Genomic DNA, 16,051 nt, shown 5'->3' on the forward strand with positions numbered 1-16,051 from the left:
TGTTGATATATGGAAGCAATATTCTGTTCCTTATGTTGTTTTATTGATTTATAAAGGCTTTATGAGGAGAGTAACAGTTTTTTCAGCTTCAGTCTGTGTCACGATCAGTCCCTCCCGGGATCCATATTCCGTGTTTTCCTTGTCTTGTATTTTTTAGTTTCATGCCATAGTTTCGTTTTCTCCGCCCCTCATTTGATTTTCCACACCTGTCCCTCGTTAAGTTCATGTATTTAAACCATGTCTTCATCCCTGTGCTTTGGCTGTTCATTGAATGTTTGAATGTTAGGTTTGATGATTGTATGTTTATTTTGTATGGTTGTGTTGGTTTGTACTCCGTGTTTCCTAGCCCTGAGTTATAGTCTGCTTCCCCGTTTGCCTTCGTGTGTATTTATTTTGTTTACTCATGTATCCCCATGCACTGCGTGTGGGCTCTTTGACCCTGGACTGCCTTAACAACTCTGATTTTGTATTTGCCCCTATTAAATCTCGCTCTTCTCCACACGTGTCCGCCTCTTTACCACTCAACTTTACAGTCTGCAATAATGTAATAGTATTATAATGTAATAGTATTAGTAACAGTTTATCTATAACTATGAAAAGCTTTCATAAAACAGCAGAAATTGTCCTAGGTCATAGTACATATGATCCACACGTGGCCTTCGTCTGTTTCCCTGCAGTAATTGAGGTGGCATCGGGAGAATACGGCGATCTGAACCCCGTGCTGTTCGAGGCCGTGCAGGGCGGCTTGTGCTCGGACGGCAGCAAGAAGAACTCCAGCGACAAGAGCGACTCCACGTCGTCCTGCCCCACCCAGTGTAACAACGTGTGTGCACAGTCACACCCAGGCGCATGCAGCGGACGTGCGGCCCACGTGGGTGCGTGTCCCAACGTATGCTCTGGCAACCTCTAACGTATTTTATTGTGTGCCCTGCACAGGAGTCGGGATATATTGAGAAACACACCTTCGCCACCAGCACCCTCACCCAGTTCTGCATTCTCTTCAAAAGAACCTTTATCACTATATGCAGAGATATGGTGAGAGGCCTCCTACGATCTTTCAACACTGCTGCCTGATTTTTTCTAGAAAGTAGATCTCTGTACGTCATAGGGATTAGGTAAATGGCCCAAAATCTTTTTCATTTTCAATTTTGCCATGATTTTGGATTTTTGGTTTGGTTACTGTGGCACACAGGTAATGGAGGAGAATTAAAACAGGTTATTTGTGTTGGATTTAAGGATTTGCATTTGTGTGTGTCCAGGTACTGACCCACCTCAGGGTGATGTCACACCTGTGTATTGGAGTCCTCATTGGCCTGCTCTACTTGAATATCGGAAATGATGCCAGCAAAGTGTTCAACAACACTGGCTTCCTCTTCTTCTCCATGCTCTTTCTCATGTTTGCAGCACTTATGCCCACTGTCCTGACATGTAAGACTGTGCGTCTGTGTGTGTGTGTGTTTGGAGTGCTTCACTTTTGAGGACCAACATGTGGAAATGCAAAGAAAACCTACTTATGAGGTCGTCTTTTAGTCCTTACAATTTGCATGGATTTATAGCACTGACAATTGCTCTCTTATGTTTGTGGGGTTGTGCTCGTGTGTGTGTGTAATGCGCTCTGAAGATAACAACTGGATTAAAATCTCTCATAGTGGATGAGAAAAATGTTTTCTGTGATACAAGATTAAATAAATGGAGCAACTTTCTATTACTCCTCCAGTTCCCCTGGAGATGTCAGTGTTTATAAGGGAACATCTTAACTACTGGTACAGTTTGAAGGCGTACTACCTGGCCAAGACCATGGCTGACATTCCATTCCAGGTATGGACATTACTCTGGCATTACTGTGGTATTACTCTCTCATATATTACACTGGTGCCTGATCTGAGCTACTGTTTATTTAATGTCAAAACTAAACTAAGCTAAGAAAAATAATGACCCATCACTGGCTTTCTCATTTTTCTCCCATCTAACTATGTAATTTCTCTCTCTCTCGCTCTCTCTCTCTCTCTCTCTCTCTCTCTCTCTCTCTCTCTCTCTCTCTCTCTCTCACACACACACACACACACACACACACACACACACACACACACACACACAGGTCATATGTCCCATCATGTATTGCAGTATAGTGTACTGGATGACAGAGCAGCCCCCTGAAGCTGGCAGGTACCTTCTCTTCATGGCTTTATCCACCTCCACAGCCCTGGTGGCCCAATCACTGGGGCTCCTCATTGGAGCAGCCTCCACCTCCCTACAGGTATCTCATTATGCATGCACACACACCTGAGGTGTGTAGAATAGCCAAAGATTGTATTCACAGTACTGTTACATTAAAATAATAATTACTTAAGTAAAAGTAGTCATTTAAATTATTACTTAAGTAAAAGTAAGAAAGTATATGTTAAAAAGACTATGCAAGTAGTGAGTTACTTCATTTAATGAAATATTAAACATATATATATATATATATATATATATATATATATATATATATATATATATATATATATATATATATATATATAGTAACGATTGCACACACAAACAAGGATCCAAACACAGGAGGTTTTATTTTTTAATTAAACAGATCAGTGGGTCAGGCAGGTATTCGTAGTTAGGTTGTTCCAAGATCAATAACACAAGGCAGAGTCTGAGGAGTGTCCAGGGGTCAGGCAGGAGATGAGGTCTGAAAAACATGGAGAAATCGAAAACCGGGAAGACAAGCACAAGGTGGGTAAACTTGGGAGAAAAGTTGCTTATTAAACATATTCTCCTCAAAATCCTCATTTTGATTAACATCTGAAGTATGAAACCTAATAAGGTAATAAGGTAATAAGTTCCTCCAGCACTGGTTGTACATGCAGTTGCATATAGAGATAAAAAATAAGCTTTTTTTTGCAATGTTTTAGCAAATTTGGCTTTATTGATGTTTTGAGCATTGCCTTTTTAAGAACGATAACATCCTTGTGAAAAGCGCTGATGCCTTCATTGAAGGGGGGCGGGGGGGGGGGCATTTTCATCACCTATCGTAAGACCAAAAACTTATTGATTAGAACTGCACAACTAAATTGTCATATGTGTTTGTAGCAATAAGCTCTCACCTGGGGTTGCAGCAGCAGCCAGTGTTAGGGTGCTGATTCTCAGCAGAGAAAGAGTCATCCTTGGACATCTGAGGATAACGATGCCAAACTCTTAGTATGTCCCATCAAAACCTCACTCATTGCTTCTGAATATTTATCTTCCAAAGTAGAGCAGAATTTCATCAACATTGGGTCTCTCTCATGGTCATCCAGGCGACTGCGATGTGTATCAATAACTGCAGTCCTAACATCTCTGCTTAGAGAGTCTATGTGAGCTGTCCCCTCCTTCACAGGGACTGAAACTGAATGATTTCTCTTACAATATCTGGTACGGAAGGCATTCAACATGGATGAAATCATACTAACCACTTTTTTGACTGCTTTGGAGGTGAATTGGAGGTGAATTACTTGGACGGAGCACAGGTGGTAAAGAACACAATGCAGCCTCATTCATGTTCACCTGCAAGGCCAAGTTCACCTGGCGCACTACCTCTTTCACTATGGCACTGGTCAACTCCTGTGATCTTGCCTCAGAGTACACTTTAATCAGGGACAACTGAATCCTTTCTTGAATATTGTTCAGAACCATGTCCTCAGTAATGCCAAATAGGTCCTGTAAAGGTGTTCTTCCCAGGCAAGATTCTACAGACCTTAAATAATAAAATATAGTATAATCTTGAATTATTAACTAAGATGATGTAGCAGACAGTATGTGTTAATTTTATTGGTTTGAAATTGTTGTGTACTGATGTAATTGTGTATGGAAAAAAGTATGGGATATTAGAGACAGTCTTTTAAAAAACATCTTAACAAGCTTTTTACTATGAAGCTTTGCTCAAATTTACGTTGTAGCGGAGACATCAGACCAATCCTCTGTGTTGTTCCCAGAAAAATCTGCAGTCTCCTTCTTGGAATCTGAAAGCAACACTGATCTTACATCAACACCTAAATTTTCTTCCAGAGATGGAAGAAGACCCATCACAGTTACTTCAGTGACAATGTCCACAATGACTGAACACATATGAGAGATCATGACCTTTGTCTCCTGTGAAAGAAAGGAGAGATAACATAGAAAGGTGAACATTGAAAATGGCTCCAAAATGGCTTCGGTTGTTTGATTTACAATTAAAATTAATCCCATTTAAAACATGTTGATGTCTAAGCAATGTGGTGTGACTTACTGGACTAGTGATTGCTTTCCAGATTGATCTCCACTGCCTAGAATAATGTGAATAAAAGCATTTTTTAAAACTATAATTAATATGTATGCTAAAATCTCATGCACTCAAACGTATACCAAAAATTATAAAGAAAAAACAGAAAAAGAAAAAAGGTTTAAAAATGGCATACTTGTCAGTCAGATTCATCACAAAATGGGTCAAGATTGGTGCAATATCCAGCTTCTCCAAGTCTGAGATGATTTGTTTGGCTCCATCAAGGAGCATTTTGCTGTCATTCCTCACAGGTTTATGCTCGTCTTGTTTTGTGCTTTTTGACTTGCTCTTGTTTTGAGAACCGCAGAGAATGATTGACTAAATGATGTTAAGTATAAGGATAGCAAAATAATTGTGCTGAAATCTTGCTTATTAGCAACAATTCAATTTTCTGATGAATAACAAATTTGGTCATTGTAAACTGACCTTTTGAAATACTGGAGAAATCCATGCCACCTTTGGAGGTGAAGGAGTTTTACTATGGCAACAACAAAAATATATAAGGAAATGTTTGAAATTCTTTGTTAGTTTATCGTTCTTCAAACAACAACAGCCTCATCTAACATCCATGGCCAAAGAATTTTGAGAGGTCTACATTTATAGATTCTTATTCTTATTCTCTGTTTAATGGATGAATCACTAATAGAGCTCTGGTCCATGTTGTGTTCTGTTAATTGCACAATACAATCAAAATTATTTTATTCTACTTTAGCACATTATAAGGAAAATAAGACTAATTCCTTTAAGATTACTGTCTAATCTTTTAAAATAACTAGGCTGATGAAACATGTTTCACTTATTGTTCCGATACTTTGGAATAGTCCAGAAAGTATTTAGAGTACAAGCTCTATTGGTGTTTAATACAGATTAGAGTTGCTTCTTTAGCTTGGCCTATTTGTTCAGCTTGTTTAGCCTGTTTAATTTAAATTCTGTTTAAATTAATTTTATTTTTTACATTAATACTTCATGATTTAACAGTTTTATTTGATCAGTGTTTTATTACTGAATATTGTTCGTTCATTTCAGTGTAAAGCACCTTGAGATTTTGGGTTCTGTAAGGTATATGCTATATAAATAAGAATCATTTACAATTAATATTGTTATTCTAAGATTTTTGAACATCTTAGGATGTTTCTTAGGACTCTCCTAGAATACTTTGTTCTGAAAAGGCAAGATGAAGTGAAAAGCATAAATCATTTTTACAGTTTGGTGGACACACAGCAATCTAACATGTAAGCAGGCAGGCTTGAGGATCAGAAGGCAGACAGTTATACATGTGAATGGCAGTCAGTTCAGAAAGACTGACACTATGCAGACAAACACTCATGAAAGACAGAAAACAGGCAAGAAAGCAATCAGAATGTCAGCACACCTTTACAGGCAAATTTCAACAGGCAAGCAGTTGGGTATGCATATCCCAAAACCATTAGTTCCAAAGGCTAAAGCTTATTGCTTTGAATATAAAATTTTATGAATGGTTTAAACTGATTTTATTAGTGGCTAATAATTAGGTCATAAACAACAAAATCATTAAGTAAACAGTCATAGCACACAAACAGGGGCAGCAGGAATGTGTTGACCTGTAGAATGTGTTGCTGGGTATATGGAAGTAACTTATTAGCTAACAAATATCTGACCCCATGTAATGGTGACTGATGGAGAAGGCAAACTAAGCTAAGTTACCAGCAAGATGTCAGATTAGTAGTATATATGAACGTGAACTAACTAGCCCATATGGCAATCAACAGATCAGTTGCCCTTTTTACAAATGTGCTATACATTGCTAGTTATTATTTTTAGGGCTTTCATTAATAGCCATTAACAACGTACTTTTTCACTCTAGACTTTTTATGAGGGATCTCATATTGCAACAAGTGATACCCTTTACATTTACATGACACTTTTATCCAAAAAATGCTCGCCACTTCCCTTTTAAATTTTGTGGCCCCTAACTGAAAAGAGAGTTCCATTTTTTGATGATAATTTATTGTAACAGCATCACCATGAAAGGTAGCAGCGAGCCTTTTTGGTCAGCTAGTGCAATTCAAATCAAGACATAGCTTGTGCATATATGTACGTGTGCTTTCTGTGCCTTCTTGTTATGAATAAAGTAGCAAAACTAGCAAAGAAAACAGGGCTCTCTTTTCAGTTAGGGGCCCCTACAATTTGCACATAACATGAAACCCATTTTCACTTCACTGCTTCATGGAGCAATAAGTCATTTTTTCCCAATAATTCTCTGTCCCATCATTTAAATGCCACCACACCTACATTAAAACCTGGTAGCTAGAATTAGCCTAGCTAATCAAAAAGCTCAAATATTAGGAAACAAAGCCACACTTGCTTGTTGGGTATTAAAGGCATAGGCTAAACAAGATCAAGTCATTTACTGCTAGAGACAAATACCATCACGCTTAAACAGTTAAATGTAGTTATACCTGTACTTCTAGGTATCAGCACTGATTCCTGTATTCTAGTTCATTGGTATATTGGACTCTAACCTACTCTACTGGCTAGGATGTATTCTATGAGTAAATGACAAAGCACTTTTGTAAGACGTCTGGATAAGAATGTCTGCTAAATGTTGTAAATAAATATTCAGGAACAAAAATTCATGATTCTCTAAGTTGTTCTGCTATAACGTTCCACAGCGTATTTGTAAAAGAGTGATTTTGCAACAAATGGAAGTGCAAGCCTGTTTCTCAGTGTTACCAACTACATTCAGTGTAAAGCATGCGACAAAATCCTGCTTGAAAAGTATATAGTTGTTCACTGAAGCTATGGGGTGGCACTCAGTGATCATCTTTAGGGATTTCACTAACCCTCCCACACTTGACAGGCTGCTGTGAAGCATTCAAAATATAAAAATTATTTTAAAATGTAAAGGAATGTACGTTGACAAATATAACAGTGTACTTGAGTAAATGTAACAAAGTAAATGTAGCTGTAACATGGAGTGAGTACAAGGCAGACACATATGCTGAGAAAAGTGAGATTTATTAGGAGCAAATCTAAAGTCAGAGTCCTTAGAATGGTCCTGGGTAAAAGAGTCAACATGGAGGGATCCGGGAAACATGATAAAACAAACAAAGTAAAACACGAAAACTACAAACAAGTAAACTGAAACAAACAACAGAAAACAGGCTATGTACAAAAATACAGGCAGCGTGAAAAAAGATGATACAACAAACAGTTATGTAAAGCGAACACAACAGAGGTGTGGATTAACTTGGACTGACAATAACCAGCAATACACTGAGGCAAACACGGGGATTAAATACATGACCTAACGAGAACTAATCAAGACATGGGGGAAACTCATGAAACTCAAATGATGGAATGGAACTAAAAAACGGAAGCAAAGCAAAGACACCAGACAGGGCAATAAAGGAGACGGAACGCTAGGAGGGGCCAATCATGACAATGGTCATTACTACCCACCTCTGACACACACACACACACACACACACACACACACACACACACACACACACACACACAGCTCTAGTCCTTGAATTGTATTTTCTCTGTTGCTTTCCCCACTGCACCTGTTTTGACTCCCTGTACCATATTGTATCACTTCGTGTCTCTCCAGGTAGCCACATTTGTCGGCCCGGTCACAGCCATTCCGGTCCTGCTCTTCTCAGGCTTCTTCGTCAACTTTGACACCATACCCAAATACCTACAGTGGAGCTCCTACGTCTCCTATGTCAGGTCTGTGAATTTAAGAGCTAAACTACATCTAAACAAGTCACGCAATTGTACAACCTGAACAATTCATATATGTGATTAATCTCTGTCTCAGAGCAAAAGGAAAGTAGAATCAATTTGATTTTTGGTTAATTAAGCGCCACGCTTGAATTCATTATAGAGATGTACTGCTCCCACTATCAATAACTTTCTAGGCATGAAAAACATCATGCCCGTAGCAATCTTAAAGCTCAAGCATGAAGTGAGGCTTATGCAGTTATACACAGGATGAGATGTCCAATACCCTGTACCAAACCAAGAGGGTTTCACATAGAGCCCAGACCACTCACAGAGGTGCCACCAGGGACTTTGGACCCCATGATAAAATATCACATTGGGCTTCACCACCTTATAATCTTGTCATTGTTTAGGGCCCCTGTAAGTCGCAGCACACCCTCCTCCCAAGCCCCACTCAATTCACTCATAATAAACTTCTACAACCCACCACTACCTGGCAAGCTCTTCACAGGCGACATCAGCCAGGCACCCCCCCTTCACCTGTGTTTCACTGAATTAAGACAACGACCCACCAGAAAGCTAAACAGTGAGGTCTGGTGTCCTACCAGACCCGCATCCCTTCAAGCTCATAAATCCACACTGGCCTTTCTGGTGATTACGACCATATCCAGCCCCACTGACACCATAAATGTGTGTCCAGTGCCACTAGTTCCATCAAACACTCCCTAACATGGCAGATCCATCCTGGCACCCCAGGTGATTAAGGTCATACCCAGCCCCACTGGCACTGTTAATCAATTCCATGTGGGCATACCTTTCTAGACATGAAAAAGACCAGACAATCTACTCACCTGCCCCGACTAGCCTGTGCTCTGCTCATCCACAGTTACTAGCCCTTACAGCTACTTCATAATACCTTCGCAGCTGGCCTTAGCATACGACCTCTATATAAGCATATTACACAAGCAAGGATGTGGCAGACATAGCTACAAATTTTCCAGCACATGTCTTTACCATCTTATTATTAATATACAGTTGCCACCCATGTGCTCTCACCTCAGAGAAGCTGCATATTTCAGATTGTTCCTTTTGAAAGCTTCATTTACTGCATCCTCAAGTGGAAATGTTAAATCTATGTGCTCTGTTTACCTTCTGAGTACAACACCATATCTGGCAACTGATTAAGATCTAGACCAGATGGAATGCCTTTATTTGGTCATACATACATATACACATGTATACAGTACAAATAAATGTTTTTCTTCGCATATCCCAGCTTCCTTGTGAGCTGGGGTCAGAGCACAGGGTCAACCATTGTATGGTGCCCCTGGAGCCCAGAGGGCCTTCCTCAAGGGCCCTACAGTGGCCACATGATAGAGCCAAGATTTGGACTCGCAACCTTCCAATTGATAACCCAAAGTCCTATCCACTGAATGGTGGGACTTGTAGTTGAAATCCTCAAATCCTCAATTTTTGCCTTCAGCTTTACCTTCTTGGCCCTTTTGTCTTTAACACATCACAAATGCTGAACATAAACAGCTAACCCAGCCTGACCCCTGACCACACAGGTATGGTTTCGAGGGCGTCATCCTGTCTATTTACGGTATGAACCGCTCGGAACTGGAGTGCCCAGGTGTCGTATGTAAGTTCCAGAAGCCCGAGGAGGTGCTGCAGCTACTGGACGTGGAGGACGCCAAGCTCTATGTGGACTTCATGGTCCTGGGGGTCTTCTTCCTGACCCTCCGGCTTGCCACCTACCTAGTACTCCGATACAAAGTCAAGTCGGAACGCTGAGGATTCGGAGTCAGCCAGCACGCTTTGTTCCGACCACCATACTTGCTTTCCTTTGCACACCAATCACATAATTACCTCGCAGAGGTGAACCAGAGCAATGACCTCTGTCCTTTGAAACCAATGCAACCCGATTTTGAGTTGTTTGAGTTGTTTGAGCAACATTCTTATTCCTCTTAGGTTGAAGAACTTGAGTTCCTTTTAAGTGTATGCTTCGCCACTCTCCTGACGTAAGAGACATTAGGGGGTCAGTTGAGGCTGTGCCTGTTTAAATGAACTGTTGCTTTTTCATCAGACTCTTTCCATGCAGTGTTGTTTTTTAGATGCATTGTAAAATGATGTCCAAATTCTTACTGTAACAAAGAAGCATGATGGATCAGAGTGAAACTCAGTGGAGCTGGAGGTACAACGTACCTGTCCCACTAGTCAATCTCTCACTCACTCCATGCACTGCAGTCTAAACTGTCCTAAAGTCAACAGCCTTTTCTACGGGTCACTTCAGTATTCGAGTGACTGTTCTCAATCCACTCTGAATGCAGCTTAGTTTCCAGATGGCACTTTTTCCTGATTTTACACAAGCAGACCCAGCTGCCCTGTATTGTAACTATACTGTCCTGCTCCAGATATGGGGGACAGTGAGAGTCTAACCAGCATGTCTACAGTCCCATGCTTGTCTGTTCTCCAGCGGAGTCTTTCCAGCGTTCCCAGAACTAGCCACGATGTTTGATTGTGCACCACATTTCTCACCTTGACTTACTCTGACGACATCTAACACACCAATAGCCACTTCTGGGCAAGGGACCCACAATCAGTTTTTCTCCCAGTCTACATGTGATATATGTAACTAAAGCAAGTGTGTTTGATGTGAACTGCCTGTAATCTTTTCATCCAGTCAGGGACAAACTGGGAAGAGGGATCCTGGATAAACTCTTTAGCTGTTCACAGCTCCATCTGTCTCATGGATAAACCCCCTCTAATTATTTTTGCCTGACACTCTTAGGTGTGAAGGATATTGTGGAATCTTGCATTTTTTAAAAACGTTTCCTTGTGTTTATCTGGATGGCTCGGCTGCACCATGTGATGCAATTTTTAGTATGCAACACTGGCTGACTGGCTTTCGTATGATTGCAGGAATACAATTAAGAATTTTACAATACAGTGCATCAAATTCTGTACACAACTTTTTCTTGAATTCAGGAACATGAAAGTCAGTCAGTCATCCAAAATGTGGAGAATAACTACTGTCTGCTGAGCTTTCCTTTCCAGACGCAGGGAAGGAACTAACCAAACGCTTCCTCTGGTGGGCGAGTCAGTATGGGTTCATCTGGGGTCAGGACTCCTTCTAGTTCTATATCTCTCTGATTCACTTGAGACTGTTCAAGGCTCCTCCCGCTTAAGGTGGAGTTCATGCAATCCAGTCATGTGTCATTTTTTGTCTGTCAGCTCCACTGTTGGGGCAAACCCGGGCTGTCAGGAACATTGTGTCTGTTACCAGTTGCCCTGCAAAATGCTGGATGGACAGTTCGTGCCTCCTTAACAGTGTGGATTGTTGCAAACCCCTCAATGGACATACACTGCCTATTATGAGCACGTACACTACACACGTCTAATTGTTTTCACGTTAGTCAGCCTCTGAAATGCTGCAGTGCAATGGTGACGTCTTACCAGATGATGGACTTAATGCTATTCTGAAAACCTTTTTTTTTAAATTCCTGTTTCGTGATATGTCTGCTCATATGCTGAATTATTATAACCCAACTATATACACTACAAAAATAGATGTGCAATGCTGTAACTGCAAATAACCTTTTTTTAGATTGGTTTGTATTTAGTTTTACTTTTATATGAATTTGATGTGCAATGCGTGTGATGTGTAAATGTAACTGGCATGGTGAATATGGACTCAAAAAAGTTGCGTAGGAATTCATGTTACTCTTGAATTATATTCAGAGTATATACTTCTTCAAGCCTTATTTCTTTTCCAGGCTACTTTTGCTGTTTTGTTTTAGTTTTATCCTAATCATGCAAAAATGACACCCCCCCCCCCACCCCCGCCCAGCAAAAAAAACTGTTAAACAAATTGGTTATCCTGAAACAAGGGGGGGGGGGGGAAATCATAAGAACACAAAGCTGAATTCTCTGGAACAAACACATATTACTGTAAAGTCATGATTGCTCTTGTTCTAGAACAATCTGCGCCTGCTGCTGCCTCGCACATAGCTTTAAGGGTCGCCGGGGGGCGTGGGTGGGGGGGGTCGCAATAAAAGAGTGAGGGGAAATACTCCTGCTTGTGAATGTATCCATATGGATTCAGGGTGGGTCACAAGTGGGTTTACTCTTCCTCAACTAGTTTTGGCCAAGGGCGAGCGAGGGACTGTGGGTTCCAGGCCAGCTCTGCTAGCGTGTCATAAAGGCACTGTTTGTTTCCATGGGAATAATGCTGTAGAATCAGAATCACCCTTTGAATGGCTATAACTGCATCTTATTGCTCTCTGTGAAATCACGTCATACATTAGTCATTGCAGTAGCGGTTCCAGTCAACTACTGACTGTTTTTCCATTCCTTATTCTTTAGTATTATTGGGCAGAGCTAGACTCGAAAATGGTCCATAATCGAAATGTAGCCTTGCCCGGAGGTTTTATGAGATTAAGGATTAAGGATACATTTAGAACCTCTAGAGTAGAGACTTGGGTAATACCTGTTTCTAATAGCAATAGTATTGTTCTGTGCCTAGCCCGTGTTATATCTTATTCTCCACTATTCGTGGTCTTTCCAGTGATTGTCATCCACATAGTATTTCAAGTACCGCGATGTTGTACTGTGTGTGATTAGACTGTGTGCGATAACATGTCCCAAACAAAAGATGCCAGCCCGGTTGCTTATTTCTGTCATCACTGCACATTCCTTGACTAATGCATTATTAATGATCCATTGTATTTCTGTTTGTTCATCACACCACATCAAAGCCAGTTCACTTCATTTTCAAATCCAGCGTGCATGCCTTAAAAAAAGACAAACTGTTCAAAACATATGTCTTAAATTAGAAAAAGATATGCTGCTGATCACTGAAATAACCAAATTTGAAAATTTTGGTTTTTTGGAGAACAAGAACCAGTCTGGTTTGCAGTGGCTCGCACTGCTGTCTGTGCAAACAGTGTGCACAGAAAACAGGGATCCTTGCGATTCTTTCTGAGCTGTTTGTCTTTGTTTTATTTGATAATGTTTCTCTCATCAGAAATGCAAGATATATGTACTGGACTCTGTTCTAATTATTATAATAAATGCATTTATATATTATACCTGCACGTATTTTCTGTGTCTCATACATGTATGGATACATACACTTTGACATTTACCAGATCTATAAACAAATCTCACATACAAGACAGAATTTTGATGCTGTACAAATTGTACAATAGGACTCTTATACACTTACTCTTGTGTCTGGAATAAATAGAATTAACGCCTTAGGACCTGTCTTGTTTTTTGTTTGTTTGTTTGTTTGTTTGTTTGTTTGTTTTGTTTTGTTTTGCTCATTTTAACAGAGACCTCTTGTGGTGACTTTTTACAACTACAGCAAGAGGCAGACGCAGACGAGCTCTTGGACACCAAAGATCACGTTAGCTTGGACTTTCATGTTCTGTTTGTGCTTCATTATGCGTACAGTAGTCGTGGCATGTTTTAGTTTTCCCTCCATGCCATCTCATAACATAGTAAAGTGAACACTGGGAAAGTGGAACCAAAGAAAAGCCTTCACATGGGTCGCATGACAGTGTTGCAGTAAAGGAAGGGAAATAGGACATAGCTCACATTTCTTTTCATAGCTCGCAAGTTACGTGCACCAGAGAAAAAATTACAATTAGTGGATTATATATTATTTACGCCTACTTGATGAGTCAAGATCTACAGACTTCTGTTTTCAGTGCCTTCCGTGACCATGGGAGTGAATCACTGATGAAATGTAATAAAATGTTTCCTCTTCGTTCTCTCTCTCTCTCTCTCTCTCTCTCTCTCTGAAAAGGTTTTCAGTCTGTGCTAAGCTACATTATTGTATGATCTAGCTATATTGTATGATCATTTGTTACTGAATCAAATTCTATCTCAGTCCCACCTTTAATTTGCTGTCTTGATTATGCAGAAATCCTTAATATAAGTGTAACTGGTTTAAGGGGGACAAAACCTCTTTATTATGAGGCACTATCTATGCATGTCTGTGTTGTGAGTATATGTGTAGACATGTTCAGGGGTTACTCATGTGTGCCCCTTTCTCATTAAAATCACACACACACGCACACACACACGCAGACACACACACGCAGACACACACACACACACACGCAGACACACACACACACACACACGCAGACATACACACGCACGCACGCACGCGCACACACACGCGCGCGCGCGCACACGCACACACACACACACACACACACACACACAGGCCACTATGAGATTACGGCAGTCCACAGGTAACCTCCTTAATTCTTCCTTTCCTTGCCATAGTTTGATAGCTGTGAGGTAGACTGTGTGGTCCACTCACTCTACCTCACATCTCCTGCCTTCTCTCCTCTCAGGATTCTGTGTTACAGGACTCAGTCTTATTAGTACTGCTTCAGTCTTCTGATTTCTCATGTGCTGAAATACCACACGTTCTCCCTCCTTCAGTAACACAGAGTCAGAACTATATAGACTGATACATAGCTATGTTGTAAAAGACTTATCTGAGGTAATTTGTTATGCTGGCATGATCAAATCTGCAATATGCAAATCACTGTGAACATTTGACAAGGAAAATAAAAACGATGTAAATGGCGATGTGTGAGAGGCCGACGTCGGCTGTGTACGCTCAGATGCCTCAGCATCTGTTCACTTGTCCCAGATGCCCATTGTTCCGTAGTCATCAGAACAGTAATAATATTCTAATTAACTCCATTTCCCATGAGCCCATCTTCACTTTACTAAGCTATGTGGTTAGAGAAGTGAAGCCGCTATTCAGCTTTCACTGATAACACTGTGCTTATTGTAGTTTGGTCCCTCACCTATCATGCCTGAGTAGCATCGTGTGAAAATCTTTTGTGTGGTGATTTGTGCCACTTGTGCCCCCTATAGGTGAGAAAGGGAAGTTCACTATAAGTCCAGCAAATGGGGGACCTGCGAAGAAGAGATCCCATAAGAGATTCATTATTTATCATTTCATATAGTATTTATTTAATCAGATGGAATGTTAGGTACAAAGTAATTAATGTATCTAACCATATTCCTAACCCTAACTTCCTAATTCTAACTTCAGGCATATGAAGCAGTGCTGATTACCTTTGACTTTCTAAGATGAAGAAGTGCAGCGATCACATGACCATGCTGGTGATTGACAGCGAGAGTGAGAAGAGCTACGTCCGCAGGGGGATGCCCATCGTGCCGGTGTTGGCTGACCCCCAGAACATGGCACTCCGGCCCCGAAGACTGCGACTGGCGCAGGGCCACTCAGGCTACGGCTTCCTGCTCAGGCAGGAGAAGATCACAGCAGGGCGGCCAGGTGGGACGCAAGCGTGCAGGCCTTTGTGATCACGCCTGAGTCTCACAAGGCTCACCAAGAGTAGCAGATTTAGAGGCTTCAAGGAATTTATGTGATTATTTTTGAAGGCTTTGTGGCATTGAATTTGTCACACATGAAGTCGTAGATCCAAGGCATCCAAGACCAGCATGCGGTGGCTGCCATTCATAATATTTCACACCATCGATATGACTGTGTGTGTGTGTGTGTGTGTGCAGTTCATATGCTGCGGGAGGTGGATGCAGGCAGCCCTGCGGAGGCAGCAGGAATTAAGGATGGAGAGCTCCTGTTGGAGGTTAATGGGGAGTCCACTGATAGCCTGGGTCACGAGGATGTCGTCAGCAAAATCAGACAGAGCGGAAAGCATGTCACCCTCACCACTATGACTGTCCACGGCCAAGACTTGTACACTCAGGTGGGTGAGGTGGATGCATTAATCAGGGACTCAGAATCAGAATTTAGAATCAGATATAAGAGTTATTCAACTGTTAAACCAGTAAATAATTCATCATACATTTGCAAACAAGTTAGGAACAATAATATCCAGGATAGAGGCAGATATACATGGGGAAAAAGTTACATATTAAACTTCACTTTGATTACCATTTGAGGTATGAAACCTAACAGGTAAGAAATTCCTCAAACATTGGATGTACATGCACTTGCATAGAGTGATCAAAAATCACATTTTTGCACATTTT

The 16,051-nt window shown here is 40.9% G+C and overlaps 2 protein-coding genes across 3 annotated transcripts in view; both read left to right on the top strand.

Annotated features, from left to right (window-relative positions):
* Window positions 1-11,829, top strand: part of abcg4a (ATP-binding cassette, sub-family G (WHITE), member 4a) — a 25,406-nt gene extending 13,577 nt beyond the window's left edge. Inside the window, exons 9-15 of one of the 2 annotated variants that reach the window (XM_035527542.1) lie at window positions 678-823; window positions 937-1,035; window positions 1,260-1,428; window positions 1,718-1,818; window positions 2,099-2,257; window positions 7,890-8,008; window positions 9,571-11,829. In XM_035527542.1, coding sequence (XP_035383435.1) covers window positions 678-823; window positions 937-1,035; window positions 1,260-1,428; window positions 1,718-1,818; window positions 2,099-2,257; window positions 7,890-8,008; window positions 9,571-9,796 — 1,019 coding nt within the window. In that variant the 3' untranslated portion in view covers window positions 9,797-11,829. Of the gene's footprint in view, window positions 1-677; window positions 824-936; window positions 1,036-1,259; window positions 1,429-1,717; window positions 1,819-2,098; window positions 2,258-3,968; window positions 4,775-7,889; window positions 8,009-9,570 lie in introns of those variants that run through there. The other variant, XM_035527543.1, reaches the window with a different exon arrangement.
* A 3,179-nt stretch (window positions 11,830-15,008) lies between these two features.
* LOC118241521 (Na(+)/H(+) exchange regulatory cofactor NHE-RF4-like) lies at window positions 15,009-15,972 on the top strand. The gene is made up of 2 exons (XM_035526841.1): window positions 15,009-15,332; window positions 15,569-15,972. The coding sequence occupies exons 1-2, from the start codon at window positions 15,128-15,130 to the stop codon at window positions 15,958-15,960; spliced, it is 597 nt and encodes a 198-aa protein (XP_035382734.1). The 5' UTR covers window positions 15,009-15,127; the 3' UTR covers window positions 15,961-15,972.
* The last annotated feature ends 79 nt before the right edge of the window (window positions 15,973-16,051 follow it).

The sequence above is a fragment of the Electrophorus electricus genome, chromosome 6, assembly GCF_013358815.1.
Source record: "Electrophorus electricus isolate fEleEle1 chromosome 6, fEleEle1.pri, whole genome shotgun sequence".
Taxonomy (NCBI): domain Eukaryota; kingdom Metazoa; phylum Chordata; class Actinopteri; order Gymnotiformes; family Gymnotidae; genus Electrophorus; species Electrophorus electricus.